The sequence below is a fragment of the Aquila chrysaetos genome, chromosome 10, assembly GCF_900496995.4.
Source record: "Aquila chrysaetos chrysaetos chromosome 10, bAquChr1.4, whole genome shotgun sequence".
Lineage (NCBI taxonomy): Eukaryota > Metazoa > Chordata > Aves > Accipitriformes > Accipitridae > Aquila > Aquila chrysaetos.
The window spans coordinates 42,791,727-42,810,950 of record NC_044013.1 but is presented as its reverse complement, the minus strand read 5'-3'; the positions used below and the strand labels follow the sequence as shown (position 1 = coordinate 42,810,950).

Genomic DNA, 19,224 nt, shown 5'->3' with positions numbered 1-19,224 from the left:
AAAAAACCCCAAAGCATAAGGCATCTCTTCCTAATTGGGCTGATTTTCAGAGGAACTGGAAGGCTGTAACTCCAACTGAAATTGATGGGAACAGCTTGCTGTGTGGACACTCAGGACACTCCAAAAATGAGGTCCAGTTGAGCTCCAAATCAACTCCTGTTCCTTTCATGTGTTAACACTTTGTTGCCATACTTTAAATAGAGGAGGCAGAGAAAGGGCTTCTATCAGGAACTTACTTCTCACCTTAAAAACAAAGAAGAGTTTCCCACATTGCCGCCTTCCACGATTTTACTGCAAGTCTGCGGATATTTGATATTCTTCTGAAAGCTTTACCATCTTGAAGCATACCACTGGATAAGAATGTCTGGATAAGAAATGTATTTAAGAAATACATTTCTATTCCTCAGTTGATTTTATTTTCCTGTCATGAACTTTAATCCAGTCTTGTAATTTAGGGCCATGAAGGAAAAGATTTCTGACTCATGATTTTTCATTGCTTGGGGCTGGCAATCGTGACGTTTGGTGACTCTGATAATTGCTTGGATTTCAGGTCCTGAACAAGAGAAAACAGAACACAAGCTCGAGCATCATGCAGTCATTGGTTCCTAATTAGATCTTCTCTTTCAAACACAATTAACTTTGTGCAAAATGGGATAACAAGTCATCATAAGACCAATGAAGAAAACAGTCCCACAACTAACCACATTTTTGTGGTTAACCCTTACGTATGTTAGCAGCTTAGATTCCTAACCAGCACTAGCAAGCACTCCTGCAACTCAGACACACTATCTGTTCCTGAAATACCCCAGATATCTGGTCTTGAGGAGTCACCAGCCATATTCATGTTCAAAGGTTTCCTGGTTTTCCACTGCCAGCTTAGACAGAGACACATCCATGATTTCAGTTGAAGCTATTTGATTGTATTCCTACAACCATTTACAGACCCTGAAACTTAAGATCTTAACTGATCTCAGACTAAGCACGGGGCTCCAGAAAATCCAGCCACGCAATTGCTTTCCTATTGTCTACCACCTCCAAAATGAAGGGAGTACTCATCTGCTTTAGGAAGCTGCGATGACACCTAATTAAAGCTGGGAGGTAACTGTTAAATTATTTGATAGAAAGTCCAGTCTTAAGTGTTTTGCAGATTAACTGCAATCATGTTATATACTGAATTGGCTCTAAAACGTTAACAGGACCCAGGAACCATTCTGTTTCTCAGAATTTGCCAGTCCTTTCACTGTGAACAGATACTGATGGATACAGAGCTATTCCAACTAACACTTCCCTCTACTTATTTTCCAAGAAGGAAGCATCTTACACTGATGATTATCCAAGCCTAGCTACCCCAGGGCTATGCGAAAGGAAACTGCAAAGGATGGATATGGGGCCTCCGCATTAGGTCTCCTCTGGAGCGCAGAATTTAAGCCTAAAGCACAGCTGCTTCAAAAGCACTTGTGCATGGAGTTTTCCTCCACTTTGCTTCTGAGAACAACAAATGCTTGTGCAGTCCCTATGTACACACACACTTTAGGAGCTTGGAAGCAAGAGCACACAACATGAGGTACACCCCAACAAGACAAACAGGGCAGAAACAGTTCAAAGATACTTATTGCACCAGGTCAGCAACTCTTTGAATGAGATTTAAAAACCCCACACTCTTTAAAAAGTCTCTGAAACAAAAGTGACAGGACTTCCAGTCTCACGTCCTCAAAACCACCACACAGGCTAAGATTGCTGGCATCAAGTCGACAGAGTATGTGAGTACCCTGACAGGGAACACTGGCAGACTGCACGTAACATGCACACAGGTTAAAATGGACAAAACAGTGTGTTCAGATTGTGTTCCTTTTCAGGTAGGGCAAATAAGCAGCCATTTTCATCCCCATCCTGGAGTCCAGCTCTGATGTAACACAACCTGTCCAGAGTCTAGATTGTATTCTAGTCTTGTTGCACCAAAGCTGAAGGAGCTACTTCACAACTTAGAGGAGCATGAGAGAAATCGGACTGAGAAAAAGTCATACGATAGCATTTACCTACCACCTGGCACATCATGCCTATAGACATCATGCATATAGATATAGGAAGTCATCCACAAAGGAAAGGATGGACCCTGCAGAGTTGGCCAGGTGCACGCATGGCACTGTACAGCTCCTCACCCATCTACCTCCTCACGCACCCTCCGCTACTACCATGTCCAGCCACTACCAAAGGTTTTGCAAGCAGTTGCTTCCACAGAGGACTGGACTGGTTGCTGGGCAAGTCAGCACTCGGTTCGTGTTCAGGCAAGTGTCTGTTCACGCTGGGACAGTAGATGTCAGCTGAAAGGGCTGAAGCCGTCTCTCCAATGTATTACTCACACAGAGAAAGAGCACCGCTTCAAGGACCGCTTACTAATGTAAATTCATTATATCGCAAGCTCCCCCCAGTGCAGCGATCACATCCTTCTTTTGTTTAAAGGGCTGCATGCATGACTAAACGCAGTCACAGATAATGTATAAACACCTTAATTTAATATTCAGATCCAGCTCTGCAGTCAAACCATATTACCTTTCCCAATGCATTACTGGACAGATCATGACATGGATTTTGTTTTTCTTTTTTTAGATCTGTGATATTTAAACACAGCACTACTCAGAAAAAACAGTAATTTTCATCAGTTAATAAGAGAAGAAAAGCAATATACATAATGGAAAAGGAAGCAACAAAACCTGAGGTTAATGCAGCTCAGTCAAGGGGACAGGCTTGTCTCCTAGGCTGAGCAAGCCAAGCTCTCTAGTCTCCTCCGATTCCTCTGTTCCTCTTCTCTGCACATCCAGTCTGGAAGGGACCAGCACATGGAATTGCAGGTTCTGCAGCAAGTATTCTCACCAAATCTATCAAGATAGAACAGTAACTTAACATTCAGAAATAGCAAATTTTCTGCTTGGGTTTAAAAGGGGGGAGACATTTCTGGTCTGTAAGTCTGGTCTAGATAAAACACAGCTTTAGAACAGATTTGGAAGGCAAAGATAATTAAACGACACTGAGGTAAGGAAAAATAAATACTTCCAAATGCCCCTGAAGTGAGGGACTGTAACCAAGACTGGGAGTAAATCAAATTATATTAATAACTGGAAACGGGAAGAAACAGCGCACGTCAAGTAACAAAAGTATACCAGAAAAGAAACCCAAAGTATCAAGAAAACAGAAGATAAGAGTTTTGTTGGGTTTTTTTGATGGAAGAGCTTCAATGCCTTACAGAATTTGAGTTCGGTTGCTTTGCTTTCTAGTCTACAAGTGGTTTGGTCACACTTGCATCAACATCTCAGTATCAACAGGAATGCATGATGCAATTCAGGGAGGTGCTTGGATCTACAGGTCTTCCCTTCCTTGACAGCAAAAAAACTCAGTAGTATGATAAAACCAGAGAAAGCTGCCTGAAACATCAAATCCAAACCTATGGCCTACTCCCAGTTGACTTGAGTTCAAGTTCAGACACTTGAGCAGATTGGCACTGCCGCTGGCAGGCAGCCCGTTAACAAGATGAGGTGTCCTTAGAGCTTAGAAACAGGTGGTGCAGTTGTGAGGCTCTAGACCAAATAAAAGCCTCTCGCTGCAGCGCACCGAACAACACTTCTTTTGTGCAACTCCTCCTCTATCATCACCCGGGCAAAAGAGAAGAAATGCGGCTGCCGCAATAAAATACCTACATATATAAATATTTCACACGTAATGCCCATAATGCTCTAAGGAGGAATACCCACACAGGGATGAGGGGACTCTTTTTGAAGCCATCTAGTGGCATCACACCGATCACTTTGGCTCTGAGGTTCACTCGACACGCACCAAGCACAGCTACGAGGAATGTCACTGCTGCAGCTACTGCCTTTCCTCCAGCGTGAAGGGCTCCAAAGAAAAATCGATACGAGCTGCTGATGTGGGAGGAAAGGAACAGACAACGGCGATGCTCCTGCAATAAACCCATCCACTTCCCAGCACAGCTCCTGTGCAAACCCAGGCGGGTCCCCCAGGGAGGTCCGGTGGCACAACTGCCAGAGACAGCGACAGAACCCCCCAACTCTCTGCTCTCCACTTACACCCCAAGGAACACGTGCAATGCAAACCTGCAGTCCTCAAAGAAGGTTTAGAAGAAGCCTGAAGCACAACATTAAATACCGTTCTACAGCTCAGAATCAGAACTGGCCTTTCCATTTCAGCCACAAAGGGATTCTGTACATTTTAATTAATGGGTTTAATTACTGGTAGCAGATTTATTATTCAGGCCAAAAAAACCTTTTCGTGCAGTTCATCCCTTCCTTAATTCACATAAAAATCTCATTGAAAAGCCAAGTTCTGCAATTTGACAGTGCCCAAGTCACCATTTTTACTCACATTTACTACCAACCTTCCCCCAAAACGCAGTAACTACATTCACTTTGACAAGCAGACATGCTGGATTTACATCTAAACAATATACATTTTGATTCTGGCACATCCCAGCTCTCAATAGTCCACCTGAAGTCTATGGCAATTATTTTACAGCGTAAGAATTCAGTATTACTTCATTTAATGCACTCAAAATATTTATTCAAAGAGAACAAACCACAGAGACTCATTTCAAACAATATAAAAATACCTTTAAATTATAAACCAGGCCAAGCACAGTCAACTCCTATGAACAATAATTTAATTACGAGTCAATTCAAAGTTCACATTTCCTTTAAAACAAACATGCAGTGAATGTTGAACCTTTTGTACAATCCCAGTTTTTATTTGTCAGCATCCTTGCTGCTCTTAAGTAATAATTACACCAAACAGAACAACACACTGCTAACTTCACTGAGGGAGATATTGTCTGGACAAAGTTTGTTTGCAGAGTAGTTATCAATTTACCTTTAAAAACAAGACATTAAAAATATACTCTACATTTAATTACTATTATTACAGGAGCAATGTCCTTCTGGCAACAAAACCCATTCATCAAGCATCAAGTATGCACTGTGTATACAGCTTGCTTTAAGTGTTTTTTTTCTAGGAGAAGGCTCCCCATACACTCCCTTTTCTTTTTCCCGCCTCCAATGAATAATGCATACAAATGGAGCATACAGTTTGAGCAACGAGGGGCAGTTATTGCAGCTCTGCACACAGAGTAAACAAGAAAAAACAAAAACTGCATTAAACAAGTGTCCTGGTGACCAATGCTGTTGCAATGAACAGAGTCCAGCCACCCATTCCACCATGGGTGCAATAACTGGGATGAATGGCAGAGAAGGAAGATAACATCTGCAGAAGCTCTTCCCCCGAGTTTCTCTTTCCGATATTGCTGGAGGCACACGGACCTTGCAAAGTGGGCAGAAGCCCCTGCCTGTGCCCTGCTGAAGGCACCAGCTCTGTAAAGTGTTCTTGGCTGCACCAGTTCCTCAGGGCTACCTTGCTGACCAGATAGGACAGTTCATCACACTTGCATTAAATACATCCACTGGAAATGAGACAGCTCTTTGAAAAACATTGAAATGCTGGTTTCAAAGATGAGATTGAAAGTGTCTGAAGGGCTTTTTTTTTTTTTTTTTTTTTGGACAACATAAAGACTGTTATTAAGCACAGTTTGAGTTGGCTTTGCACATCTGAAGTAAAGATTTCCTAATCTGGCACATTTCTAGTTTCTGTGAAACCTTCAGTATAATTTTTTTTTTTCTTTTCTTTGATGAAAAGGGGAAAAGAGAAGAAATATTAAAGAGCAAATTAATGAAACATCTTGACTGGACACGTAAAAGACACCACTGGGAGAAAACCAGTCCTGTGAGATTCATGACGTGAGCTATGCACCCTTGAAGACAAAGAACAACATTCGGGTAAACTTGTCTTGAATCCATTCGTGAACAAGGCATGTTGCATTATGTTTGCTTTATGAAGCCAATTTAAACAGGTTTTTAATTCTTTGCTTATAGCTGCACATTACTGTCAGATCTAAAGATGGGCAACCACGCAGAAAAAGGCTTAGCAAAGCTGCAGGTAGTTTTCAGACAAATGTATTAAGTGTAATGCACTGGACTGGAAAACCCTGCTTGCTGGTAAATACACATCAGATAACTGCAGAGACAGACAGAAGAAAAGCTTCCTTTTTCTTCCCCCTTTCCCTCAGAAGCGTAAAAGCTGTAAAGGGTTAGTATTCCTGGTGAGAACATGACCAGCTATGAAAACTTGACAGAAGCTGGTGAAAGGAAGGATGCAGGAGGAGAGCGACAGCATTCTCCTTGGCCTGCAGAGATGGCACTCAGCTGAACGAGCAAAGCACAGTCTGTACGTCATGCAATGTCAGCTACTGTTACTAAGGAAACGGCACCAGATAACCCAGGCTGAAAACATCCACATCCAGTTTCTAACAGAAACACCTGTCCACTAAAGATGCTATGAATATCCACAGAGCTCACGTCATTTCATTATACTCTGACTGACAACACAATACTGGTGAAATTCACTCAACAGCAACCTGTAGCCCAAAGGAATTTGGAATTTTTGTCCCAATGTGGCACACATTAACCACACTGCACAGTCCAAACTGAACAGCTACAGCTCTGAATCAGAGCGCCAGATCTTTTAGAAATCAGATAGGATGAAAGAGTAACTGGAATGTAACTAGGTTATAAACTGGGTTGAGAACAAATACAAAACCACCTGCATTCATTGCTTCCCCACAAGGATGAAAACGTCTGCACCCTTTTCCTTCTCCTAGATTGCACAGGTAAAGACTATAGATCGTAAGCAGAGCCATTGTGGTTACAACCATTCTCTCCCACTGGATGAGTGGAACTGACCCGCACAGAGGGATTATTCCTCCAGGAGCCAGCAAGGGTGGCAGGGAACTGCCCCGGGTCCGGAGAATGGCATTTCCTTCAGAAGCTTGCAAAGGTAAGCTCACTGCTTCATCCTCTACGCTCAACGTGTCAAGACAGGTAGTGCTGAGACTGTGTCTCCTACCTTAATATACATGTTTTCTGTGGTCTCATTAGGGTGACTTCAGGGCAGGAAAGGGGCCCTCCTACCCACTGGATGTCAACATATCTCCATAGACTCAAATCCCATACAAGTTCCTCTAGATTTGCAAATGAACCTCACACAACATGAGCTGCTCTTCTGTCCAACTGCATCCTACGGACTGAATCCAGAACCGTGGAGACACGTTTCAAGGGCTAGCCAGACTGTGAGGAAACACATTCAGGCTCAACGCCCTGCAGTAATCTTACATGAAAAACTTTCTTCTGCTTAATAGATGATGCACCTGAGCTCTGTTCAGCATGGGGCTGAACAGCAAACACTGAGTCTGCCATCTCAGGCTTGGAGCTTCTTGACCTTACAAACCCCATGCACTGTAACATAGAGGCACCTAAGGGTGTGAGAAAAGTGGCACATACTACTTAATTGGCACCTTCAGCCTTTTAGGACCTAGGAAAGCTAGGAAATTTTCAGTTACTGAGGCAGACAGGCCCTGAAAATCAACTACCATGTATTTAAGAGACTCTGGCTAAACACAGCCTTGCAGGAGAGTAAAATGATTCACAAGAATTCTATATTTATAACAAAGATCCACTGAAAGTGACTCATGTACTGAGCCAATCTAATTTTAAACAGAAGGGAAAAACCTCTTGAAGAAACATATGAAACTGTAGTGATGGAAGGAAGAGAACTGCACACACAGGAGAGCCCCAGCCAGGTGCTGTTAGCCAAATCTACTGGAAACAGCTTCTCCATTCAATTAGCTGAAGTGATAGCAGAACATTCAGCTTCACCTACTTCTGGTTTAGAGTTAATTAAGTCCTACATTCAAAGCAGCTGCAGGTTGGAATACTTCCTTAGGATAGGTAGGATTGCAGGGCAATAAAAAGGCAGCTCATGGAGAGTTATTAGCTCGTCAGACCCTACAGAATTCAGAACACAAAACCAACTGTAATCACAGTGGGCGGAAGGGAGAAACATTAAGAAGATTTTACAGTATTCCTAATTTTGGCCAAGCAGATTCTAACAGAAATAGCTGCCACCCCACTAGCCCTTACATCAACACTGCAGCACATCTTACAGAATATAATTTCAAAGACAGAGAACAGACACACAACACTAGGAGCTCTCTAGATCGAACAGGCAGCCTGCAGCAAGGGCACTGGCTCAGGGTTCCTTCACCTGATCCTATCTCGGGACAATTTTCTTCAGTTACTTTTTCTCCTTTGTACAGTACAAATACACAGTAGATAAAAGGGGAATATTTAACATAACTGCAACCTAAATGGAGGAAAAGGCTACAGTCTATATTAATAGCAATAAAACATTAGCCGGAAAACATGGCTGATCTTGCATTCCTGCACTGAATACGTAGGGATGAATAAATTCTCCTAAGCTGTATGTAAAAAGATAACTTGGAAACAGCAAGCAGGCTAGTGAAAGATTAGCCTTGCATACATAATAACCACGCACCACAGAGCAAGTTGGAATCTCAATGTTGCGACAGGAAAAGGTTACTATTCTCTGGCTTTGGCTTTCAGTAACACACGTCAATGCGTCTTTGTCTAAACAGTCCACTTATCTCCAAAGCCAAACCTAGCTTCCACTCTTCTTAACCTCTCCACTGTCATCAACACATAACTGGGTATGCTTGGCTGCAAATGCTCCATTCTGTGAAATCCAGAAGTGTTTAGATGATGGCTGTTCTCCAATCATTCTCAGCATTGCTCCCAGTTAAGTCTTCAATTTGAAACACGAAGAGAAAGCAGCCAAGAATTCACAGGCCAACACACATATTTACAATGGTACATAGCTTTAATTCTCAGCAGCATCTTGCTGTGATGTTTCTCCACACACCAAAGTCTGATGAATAGTGTTAAATTTTTATTTGCCCTAGTAAATTATGGGCTAGATTTCAGAACTGTTGGACGAGCATTCAACAGTTCCTTCTCAGGCACTGAATGAAGTGGCTAAGTCTCCAAAGGAGTAAGTACTTGGTGTGAACTTTCAGGAGCTGACCTCTACTGAGAATCCAGCATTGGACCATTCTTTATCCCACCCACCCACACAGGGTTTGCTTCACTCCCTCATCACAACACACACAAACAGCAGTCTAAGTCTGCAGGGACCAGGCAAACCACCACCAAATTTTAGAATTTATTCAGACTTTGATTGATTCAGAGTTCTGAAACACAGCTGCCCTTGGTATATGTGATGTTATCTCCAAAGAAATTTTATGTTCTTGCTAATTCTTGGTAATACAATTTCCAAAATACAGTCACGAGGAAAAGTCACCAACATAATGGCTCACTGATTATATTAAAAAATATACAAGAATGTCCACAATGTCAAAGACTAGACGTCAATCTCTCAAATGCACCATATATGTAATACAGCATCCAATGCACAGCGGAGAGCAGAGAAGCGTTGTGAAGATCTGAAACATGCCAATTAGCCAGTGGCATGATGCTGGCTAGAAAAGTCACTGAGATTTCCATTGTTTGTCTTCTTTTAAAAAAGGCAATAGCTCTTTCAATGACTTTTTGGGCTGGATTCTGTCACCTATACTCAAAATGAGTCACCTAATTCTTCAAATACATTGGGACAACTTACAGAACAAAGTACTTTCAGCTGAAGGAAGCTGCCAGATTTTAACCCACAACTGTGAAAACTTGATCTTTTGGCAGTTATTCTCTGGGTTGTATCTTATCTCCAAATACATATTATTTAACCTATTAGTACCTCCTAGTAAATCACCTTGTCATTTAATAAGAGTTACTTTCTTATCTGTAATGTACACGCAGATGTAGCAAATGTAAAGAAAAGGTGACATGGGCCTGAACTCCATGATTTCTAATATTTAAGTCCCTGCATTTACCTCTGACAGCAGAGAAAATACATTTCTGTAGGAAAAGTGAGATTATGTAGTATTAGCTCTTTTGTGTCATTTACCACATAAGGCGATGATGTGACTGCTGTCTTCATGGACAAATTTCCGGGTGACAGCTTCTTCCATGATCTGCTTTACCTAAAATAAATAGAAAGAAGTGATTGTAAGATCCCAACAAAAACCAGCACAGCACTTGCAAGTTTCAGTTTCAACCTTTGCTTGCCCTTTCCCCATCACCAAAAGGCTAAGGACTCACACAAGTTACATGTTGCAGGGAAGGAAGAATAGAAGCATTTAAGGAGGGAAAGGAAGGACAAACCTGAGCCGCTTTTCATGGGATGAGAGAACCTCTGGTAGAACAAGGACAAGTCTATTTGGGGCATGCCCCTATAAAAGGCTGAATTATATCAGAGCATGCAGAGTGCTCCAGAGAACTTCTTCAGCAGACATTCCAAAGGGCTGTGCAAAACTTTTTATATGATTCATCCTTGGCCTTCCTGCATATAGTTACTTCTGCTCACGAAATCAGATTATGTATTGCCAGGTCCTCTTTCCACTTGTGTCCTTCTGCTCTTTTTCAAGCACAAAGTATCCCTGAGCTACACAGGCATACATCCCAAGAGAGGTTTACAGCAACCTTTCCCCCATTTGGGGACTTTACATGCCATAGTAATTACAAATTATGTTCTCAAAGCTCTGCTGCACCAGACACTATACAAAAATAATACAGTACCTATAGAGACGACAGTGCCCTCAGTTTTCACTTCGAGACAGAATTTAACAATTACAGCAAATAAAATTACATTCATCACACTTCTTACTGATTTAAAACAAAGTTCCTCTCCAGTTTCAAGGCTGATGTGTCAAGTTCCAGAGGGAACTCATTGCAGATTACTGACTTTCAAAAATTAAGGAAGAAGACAGACAAATCTTACAGTTAGGCTCTTGAAGAGAGGCTGCAGTTACCCTCCCTTCATCTGCTAGCTTATTCCTCTCCCAGTGGCTTCCTCAGCCTGATACCAGATGAAAACTATTTGCCTCAACCAAGTCATTTATCAGACACTCCTTTCTTCCCGGCCACAGAGCACTTGCTTTTCCAGATACAAATCCACCATCATTTTTGGCTTCTCTCATTTAGCGAGCTATAATTACAGGGTTAGGGCACTGCCTAAATAAATGCCACATCGCTTTCAATATATGAAAGTAAGTGCTACTGTGGCAGAAGATTTAATAAGATACTCTCTTCTTCCAACTTTTTTTTTTTTAAACTTGAAAACAATTTTTACAGCAGTCCTGGAATCCAACAAATAGTGAATTATCTGGCAAGTAATCACTGTCTGGCTACTCTTTACCAACAAGCTCAGCAGCATGGCCAGCTCGGTCTGACCTGAGTGCCAGCGCAAGCTGTAGAGCAATGGGCAGCACCAGCCTGCCGCAGGGGCTAGGTCTGCGTACCTGGGAGACAACCCATGTTTCTCAGCAGGGCTGGCGACTGTGCATTCAGCTCTCATTAGGCTGCATCTGGTACCCAAGATAACCAGTTTAAAGCTAGCTGGGTCACCACTTCTTTGCAGCGCTGACAGGTCCGAAGGTTTGAAGCCTTCCCACTCAGCGCTGGAACCAGAAGCTGCAGGTGCAATGCTCGATCGACAGCTGGGCTCTGTACTTGCACTGCTGTGATGATGAGATTGCAGCTGCCTATGAAGGTGCCTTCTCCAGTTTGGAGGGCTTCCTCCTCCAGTAAGATCATTTGCGAGGCCAATTCTGGATGCTGTAATCAAGCCTTCCCCCAGTAATCATCTTGAGGTACCTCCATGCCTACTCCTACACTCCCCCCCCGGGCTGGCAGCAGTCTGCAGCTCCAGCTCCAGCACTTGCTGCACGAGCCTTTCAACACATGGCGTTCTCCTCGCCCCAAATTCTGGATCAAGTTGATCCGACAGGATTTGGGCTTCTTATCAAACAGGAGCCCTCTGGGTTGCAAAGAAAACATTGGAGGGGGAAAGCAAACGTGTGTTCTACTTCCAAAGCCACTTACATTTTATACCTGAGGACTTCAAGTCTTTTGCACTTTATAAAACCTGGCTCACTATTCACATACTGAGGCTTGACAACATAAACTCCTGACAAGACGCTTTGTTTCTTTCCTGTGGCATTTCTGACATGGCTATTAGAACTTTGGACCTTACAGTAAAGCAGTGGGAGGTGGAAGAGTAAGAGGATCTCAAGAAAGAAGCAAAGGTGTGAGAAGGTCTCATGGATGGGAACTCACACAGGAAGCATCTGGATTACCCTGTTTATCCAGGAATCCCCTTCTCACATTTTTATTCACATCATTGTTGATTTACAAGCTTGATGTCTGTTTGTCTTTGCAGGAACCCAATAAAACTTGTTCCAAACCTCACCTAGGCATTTGAAATCATCTAGATAATAGCACCTAGGCAGACCGCAGCTCAGCAAAGGGAAGGGGACAGGACAGCTGCACAGCTCTGCCTGTTTAAATTCCAGCTCAGACCCTGACCTGCATTTTCACACGTGGGAGGCAGCATGTTCCGGCAAACACAGCTTGCAGTGGAAGCACAGAGACGGTGCCATCCACTGCCTCCAAGCCAACTCATCTCTGTGCCTCAGCCGACCCATCTGTGAAAGGAGGAGAGTGACCCAACCTTTGCAAGCTGTTCTGATTTCACTGGATGAAAACTGTATTTAATCTACCAAATGAAAGGCCTGATTTACAAAAGGGAAAAAGTACCTCTGAGTGCCACTAGCATTAAGGTGGACAGAAGAGGAAGCGCGAGAGAGCTGCACCAGGGTAAAGTCATGCACAGATGACTCAAGGTCACAGACATGAATTCAGGCACCATTCAGGACTGCAGACTGTGATTTCAGTCTCGGCTCCCCAGAGAACAGTAACTGGAATTCAATTCCTGATGACAGGGAGGAAGAAGAGTCATTTACTATGAGCAAGAGCTCTGGAGCTCAGAGGCCAAATCCCTGCTATCGCACATTTCCCAGGCATCGCCCCAATCATTAGTCTTTATTAGCTCAGTATGTTATTTAGATCCCAGTCTGTAGCCCAGGAACAAAAAATTTAAACTGTATAAAAAATTAGAAAGAAAAAGGTTTCAGATGCAATAATCAACCTGGCTTTTATACAGCAGCACCATATGGTCAGTCTATCAGCAGACTTTGAATCCAGGACCTCCAGAGCTAAGCAGGACAGACCAGGCAAGCAATCAGTGTCTGTTCCCCACTGCCACCGAATACAGAGCAACCTCTGCACATTTTCTGGAGGGTTAGTGAATGTTATTAGAAAACATTTTCATGGCATAGACAGTAGATGTGAAGATTCAAAAGCTGGAATGCAGTGTTCTTCAATCCCACGTCATTCCTCACTGCCACATAATTCAGGGATGCTCCAGGCAAGGAGCTAAATCAAATGTTTCTGATCAAATGGAACATAAGCCTCCCCCCGCCCCCCCTTGCAATTTTGTGCAGCTCTCTTTGTAGGGAATTATGCTGTTGTGTCTCTGTGTTCTGGGGAGGCACTCGTCAATGAAGCTTTCTGAGCATAAGCCTACACAGACACCCACTTGCAGATACTAGCAGACCTGACCAAAATTAATCCCATTAAAAGAAACATCAACAGCCCACTCCCCCACATTCACCCATCCACCTGCACAGGTGAAGAACTCTATTCAGCCTACTGAACTGCTGTTTGTGCAAGGGATGGAGGGCTGCCTCCTCCAGCTGCAGCCAGTGCTCTCTCCATTGCCTTGGAAACATCCCTCCTGTTCTCTGTGCCTCCTTTATAAGATCAATACAGGATCTACTCATCTTAACCAGGCTGTTCATTTACACCTGCCAGGTGGCACAAGCATGCAGAAAAGCAGCAAGTGCATCGACTTCTGTGCGTTTCAGTCTCTCCATGAACCAGAAGTAGCACTGCCTCAAGGGAACTGCAGAGAGCTTTAACAGCCCTCGGCCACAGACTCAGAAGACATTCTGCTCTCCCTGGAAAAGGTGACAGGCTCCGCGTGCACCACATTTACCAACCAGGGGAGAGCAAGGATGGGAAAGCTCTGCCTACCCAAGATCTTAGCATTTGCACGATGTTATAAAGGATCACTGCTCTGACTTTCTCTTACATCCTACAATGGCCAAAACTTTCAGAAGCAGTCAAACACCGAGCATAGGTCATAATACATCAATTATTTAGTAAGTTTCACCAAAGAACAACACAAGAGAAATGCCTTTATGTTTAATTTTTTAATTTTCGTTATAAGGACGCTTTAAAAATTGAAATAAACTCCCAATTTTGCAGCAACCTTCTGGTATAAGAGATCAAGAAAAGAAAGACTACTAAGACATGACATGCACTGACTATATACTAATTTATTCACAAGCACAGGGCTGGAAGAGACCTACAGATGTTGCCTTCTCCATCCCTCTGCTGAGTTCCTGGTTCGCTTTAATGAGCACAGTCAGTTAGGACTTGCCTTACTGCAATTTTGCTAAACTGTCACAATGATGGATTTCTGACCAGGGCTGACCAAGCACATCTCAACATACCTGCAGCTTTCAGGGTTAGGAACAACCTTTCAAACTAGCACCCCTCTTTCAGAATACAGGTTGCAGTGCTTTCCCCAACCATGCATCACGATGGGATGCTGGAGGAGCACCACAGGGATAATGCAGCATCAAAGGCAAAGAACAGTGCTCATAAAATACTGGAATATCCAGGACCACAGTTAAAACCCACAGTATTTTTTCCTCAAAGGAGAAAACCTTATGTCCAGCATCCATGCCTCCTTTAGCTTGTGTAGTTACTGCTCATCTCATTTATTAATTGCTGCTGCCCCACTGACTCTTTGTTACTCTTAATAAAAAACGGGGTGGTATAAATACAAGCTGTTAAGTAAGTAGTATATTTCTGCTCAGAAGTGGTCGCATTTTTGTTGTAAGATACGCAATTGCATTTCTGAAGCGTTCTGAAATTTCTCAGGGCAAAACTGCTAAGGTTATTGTTACCCTGTTTGTTTCACAGCTAGAAAGAGTGTTGTGTTTAAATCCAGAAATGGCAAAACCCCCTCCATTTCAGTAGGTAGAAGGAAATGGCCAGAGAAAAGCCCGTTTTATGAGTCTGCTTGTCACAACAGATTTTCCTGCAGAGAGAGATAAATGTTTGAAACGTGAACTTAGAAGCAGCCTCAGCGTGAATCCCAGTAGAGTTAAATTTTCAAAACACATTACATGTCTTCCTTTCTATTAGAGCTAACAAAATACATTCTTTACCAGTGGGAATTGAAAATCCATCTGAGAAAAAGCAAACAACATTAAATTTTCCCAAAGGAAAAATGCAAAAGTTTTTGCTGAGAGGGAGAGACAAAATAAAAAACCACTTTGCAGCAAGTGACTTTGGAGACAACCATTTTATATTTTGCAAAGACAACTGAATTTTAGTAGGCTTGGTGTAAACAACATACAGAAAAAATATGCTTACTCTGAACTCCATTAGATATTGAGGTTACATGAAAATAATTCAATAGGAGGAAGAGCCTGGGTTTAGAGGACAAAGGAAGGGAATGATCGCTTTGAGAATGGGCATGGACTAGCCAAGTTTTCAAAACGAGACCACCAACACACAATGTGTGTGCAGGTATGAGTGACTGTGTGAAAAGTCACACAGAATAAAAAATGAGGTTGAAAATTCTATCGGAAGTAGTTAATTACCATCATTAAGGGAAGCATAATCTGGTGGTTGGTATACCAGTGGTTTGCATTCAATTCCTGGCTCCATTAATTGATTGTTTAAAAGAAAAATAAAATCTCAATCTCAGTGTCTCTGACTGCCTCCTGATAACATTTGTCTTAATGTGAGCTGAACAGACAGGGTCCCCTTCTACGGGTCCGTGCAGTGCACAGGCAAGAGATGTTATGTTAACATGCATACAATCACCAAAGAGCTCTCAGGACTATTTTAGAACAGAAAGCTCTGGGCAACCCCCAAAAAGCCAAGCCAATATAAATCCCCTAAAAGAGCATTTGTGAGGATTTGGAGAAGAAAAAAACAAAGACAAAACAAAAATGCATTATTCAAGTAATTTAAAAGCTAAAGTCCAATTAAAAACATTTTAGAGACTTTAAAAACAAATTAGCCTCAGATTTTTTAATTATATACCACTTGTTCTCCTTGGCTTGAGCTGGCTTGGATCATGAAAATCCATTTCACTTTCAATCTCATACATTAGCACAAGATTACAATGTTCAGAGTTGGAAAACATTTCTCAAATTTATTTATGTATTTAAACATTAACCCAGGAGACCAAGTGCACACACTTCTAAATCGAACCTTACACTATCTTGGCTCAAAGGTCCTAGTTTAAGCTAAAATTTCTAAATGAAGTGGCAGGTTCATGGCTGCATAAAACTGCAGCATTTATTAATAGGTAACACCTGCTCGGTGCCCTGCAGCCAGGTGCTGGCTGGGTTGTTCCAGGACACAGTCCTGCAATTTTGCGTACAGACTGTTCTTTACACGTCTATCCCCACTCTACCACTTCTGGTCAACCTACGCTGACTAAAACATCTGATATTTTCTGGTTTTAACACTAACAAATATTAGGACACCAGATTCAGGCTCGGGAACCTTGGCCATAGCAACAACTTTTCACCTGAGCTTTAATGAGTCCTGCTCTCCGGCTCCTAATTTCCCCAGCTGTGAACTGGGGGAGGGGAAGGAGCAGGAGGATAGTTAGCTTTTTAAAAATACTTTTTATTGCTGTGATGGATAAGCATTACATCTTTGCTTAGCTCCTGTGTAAGAACAGGCAGCTACACATGGCTGTTACACAGTCAAGGCCACAAAAATGCAAAATACAGTACTGGGGTGTAGGGGGGAGAGGTGACCACTCTCTAAGCTGGCAGTTCCACCTGGAGTGCGTTCCCGATGGTGCTCTTAGACCAAGGCATGCTTACACCACCAGGCAACTCCTCCCAGAGCACCTTGGCAGGGACCCCAAAAAGTGTCCTGTTGGAGCAGTCTCGGCACGAACCTTGCTCTGCGGTAAGAGCCACTCCACCCAAACGCGAAGCACTATAGGAGCTCTGTCCTGCTGAGCACATCCGACCAGGTAACAGCACCATTCTTTGCGAAGACTGAAGCACCACCCGTCCAAATGCAAGTGTGATCTAATGCCACCATCCCCGTTCAGGCACGGGGTGTTCGGTAGCGGCACATAAGTGTCACACAGCTCTTTGTAAGAGCAACCACACAAATTAACCCAGCCCTACTCCCCCCTTTCTCAGCACACTTCCTAAAGCGCAAGTATGAACACCACAGGAGCAGACGCTTCTGCCAGGGCTCTGGCATGTGGGAGCCAACTCAGTTCACCCAAGGGCATCCTGGGACTAGCTTTCTTATCACTGATTTTCCTCCTGTCTCCTCCAAAACTCACAGCAAAGGAAAAGTTAGTAAAGAACCAGTAACAAGGGAGACATAACCCCAGGGAAAGGGAGCCGGGATCATTAGCTCGTTACAGGCTCCTGCCTCAGATGAACACAGCCATCACCCGCTGCCGGGGCAGGGATGAGCAAACCCACAGAGAAGCGTCTCTTCTCCCCAGGTTCACTTGGGGAAAACCCAGCGAAGCCACCGACGTGTTTCTGGAGCAGCATTACAATGTCAACCTCAACAGCTGGGCTAAGCAGAGCCTTTATTTATTTATTTCAATCACGGGAAGGTCGCATATTCCACCGCAACAGCACAGAAAAGGTTAAACAGTTGTAGCCGAGCAAATCCTCCACTTCCCTTTCATCCCCGCCAGAAGGGAAATCGGGTTTCAATTCAACCCGGCCAAAGCTTTATGTTATTTACTCTAGGCAAACTCTTAACAACCGGCCCGACTGCAAAGGAGATCAAACAAATCCATCCCGCGGAAGGTTCAACCGTTCGCTACCGGCCTCAGCCCGCCGCGGGAGGCCGAGCCCGGCAGGGAGGGCACGCAGGACGGCCCGAGGCCCCGCAGCCCTCCCGGGCCAGGGGACCCCCGCGCCGCCGGAGGAACCTCCGCCGCCCGGAGCTCCGTCCACCTCACAGCCCCGGCCCCAGCGGGGAGGACGCCCGCCCGCCCGCCTCCTCCTCCCTCACCTCCTTCTTCACGTTCCACAGCAGCTTCTCCTTCACGGCGTCCGCCGAGCAGCTCATGGCGGAGCGGGGGAGCGGGGCCGCCCGCCCCGCCCTCAGAGCCGCCGGTCCGCACCGCTGAGGGAGCGCCCGCGGAGCGAAGGCTCCGCACCGCCCGGCCGAGCGCGGGGAGGCTGCGGCCCGCCGCGCAGCTCCGCGGCCATCTTCCGCGGCTGCCGCTGACGTCAGGCTGAGGGCGGGAACACCGGGGCGGGGCGGGACCGCACCTGTCGCTGCCGGCCCGTTTGTGTGGGGGCTCCATGGCAACCGCGCCCGGGGCGGGGCCAGGCCGAGGCGGGAACCCGTCTCCTCCGGCGCCGAGGTGAGGCGCGGCCCTGAGGTAAGGAACGGGCCTGGGGCCGCCGGCTCGCAGCGGGCCGGCCCGGGAGCTCCCCCCAGTCTTTCCTGCGGTAGCAGCCCGCGCCCACGCTGGTCCTGAAGTAGCCTCAGCCCGGGAGGGGCCCGGGGAGCCCAAGTGTTCAGTACCTTCCGCCAGCGCAGCAGCAGCACACCGGCCTCTCCAGAGAAGGGAAGGGGGTTGAAGCATCAGGTTAGTGACGTATGTTAAATCTGCTTTTTCTGGTGCTTCTTTCCCTATTTTCCACTAAAAGAGCAAACAGCAAACTCAGCTTGTTTGAGTCGCCTTCTGGTCTTGGCAAAAGGACAGCACTTTGCAAAACCGCAGGGGGTGCCCAGGAAGCATTCCAGCTCTTCCTTCCAAAGCAAATAAGGATGGAGGCAAGATCATTCCTTCAGCAGAGGTATTCAGGATACTTAGTAAACTGGAGCTCGCTCTCAGCAAGTCCTCCAGCTACTGTTGAAAATCCTACATTAGCTGTGGCTGCAAGGGAAAAGTCACAAGAAGACCCAGGCAAAGGGAGAGCTCCCAAAGGAACAGCACAGAAAAAAAAAGAAGAGAGAGGAGGCAGGAGCTGGACTGCACTAAGAACAAGACAGACCTCTGTTAATGCAGGCAGAAAAGGGAAAAAGAGGAGAAGAGCTGTTCCATTTTTGAAAGAAGCAGCAGATGGAGGAGACTGAATCATATCACCCAGTCACAAGAACCAAAAGTCCTACCATGATGAATGTAGGCCGTTTCTACAAGCTCTCATACAACATAAAGTCAGGGTAGGAGCACCTACCTTATAGGTAAACCAATTTTCCACAACACAAC

General features: G+C 44.6%; 1 protein-coding gene across 6 annotated transcripts in view; it reads right to left on the bottom strand.

The window, feature by feature from the left end:
• Window positions 1-18,247, bottom strand: part of SGSM2 (small G protein signaling modulator 2) — a 65,219-nt gene extending 46,972 nt beyond the window's left edge. For 3 of the 6 annotated variants that reach the window (XM_030027890.2, XM_030027892.1, XM_030027891.2), the window contains exons 1-2: window positions 18,015-18,247; window positions 9,928-10,003 (exon numbers count right to left, since the gene is read on the bottom strand). In XM_030027890.2, the coding sequence (XP_029883750.1) occupies window positions 9,928-10,003; window positions 18,015-18,071 (133 nt within the window). In that variant the 5' untranslated portion in view covers window positions 18,072-18,247. Of the gene's footprint in view, window positions 1-243; window positions 554-9,927; window positions 10,004-18,014 lie in introns of those variants that run through there. The other 3 variants (XM_030027893.1, XM_030027894.2, XM_030027895.1) reach the window with 2 other exon arrangements.
• Window positions 18,248-19,224: the final 977 nt, after the last annotated feature.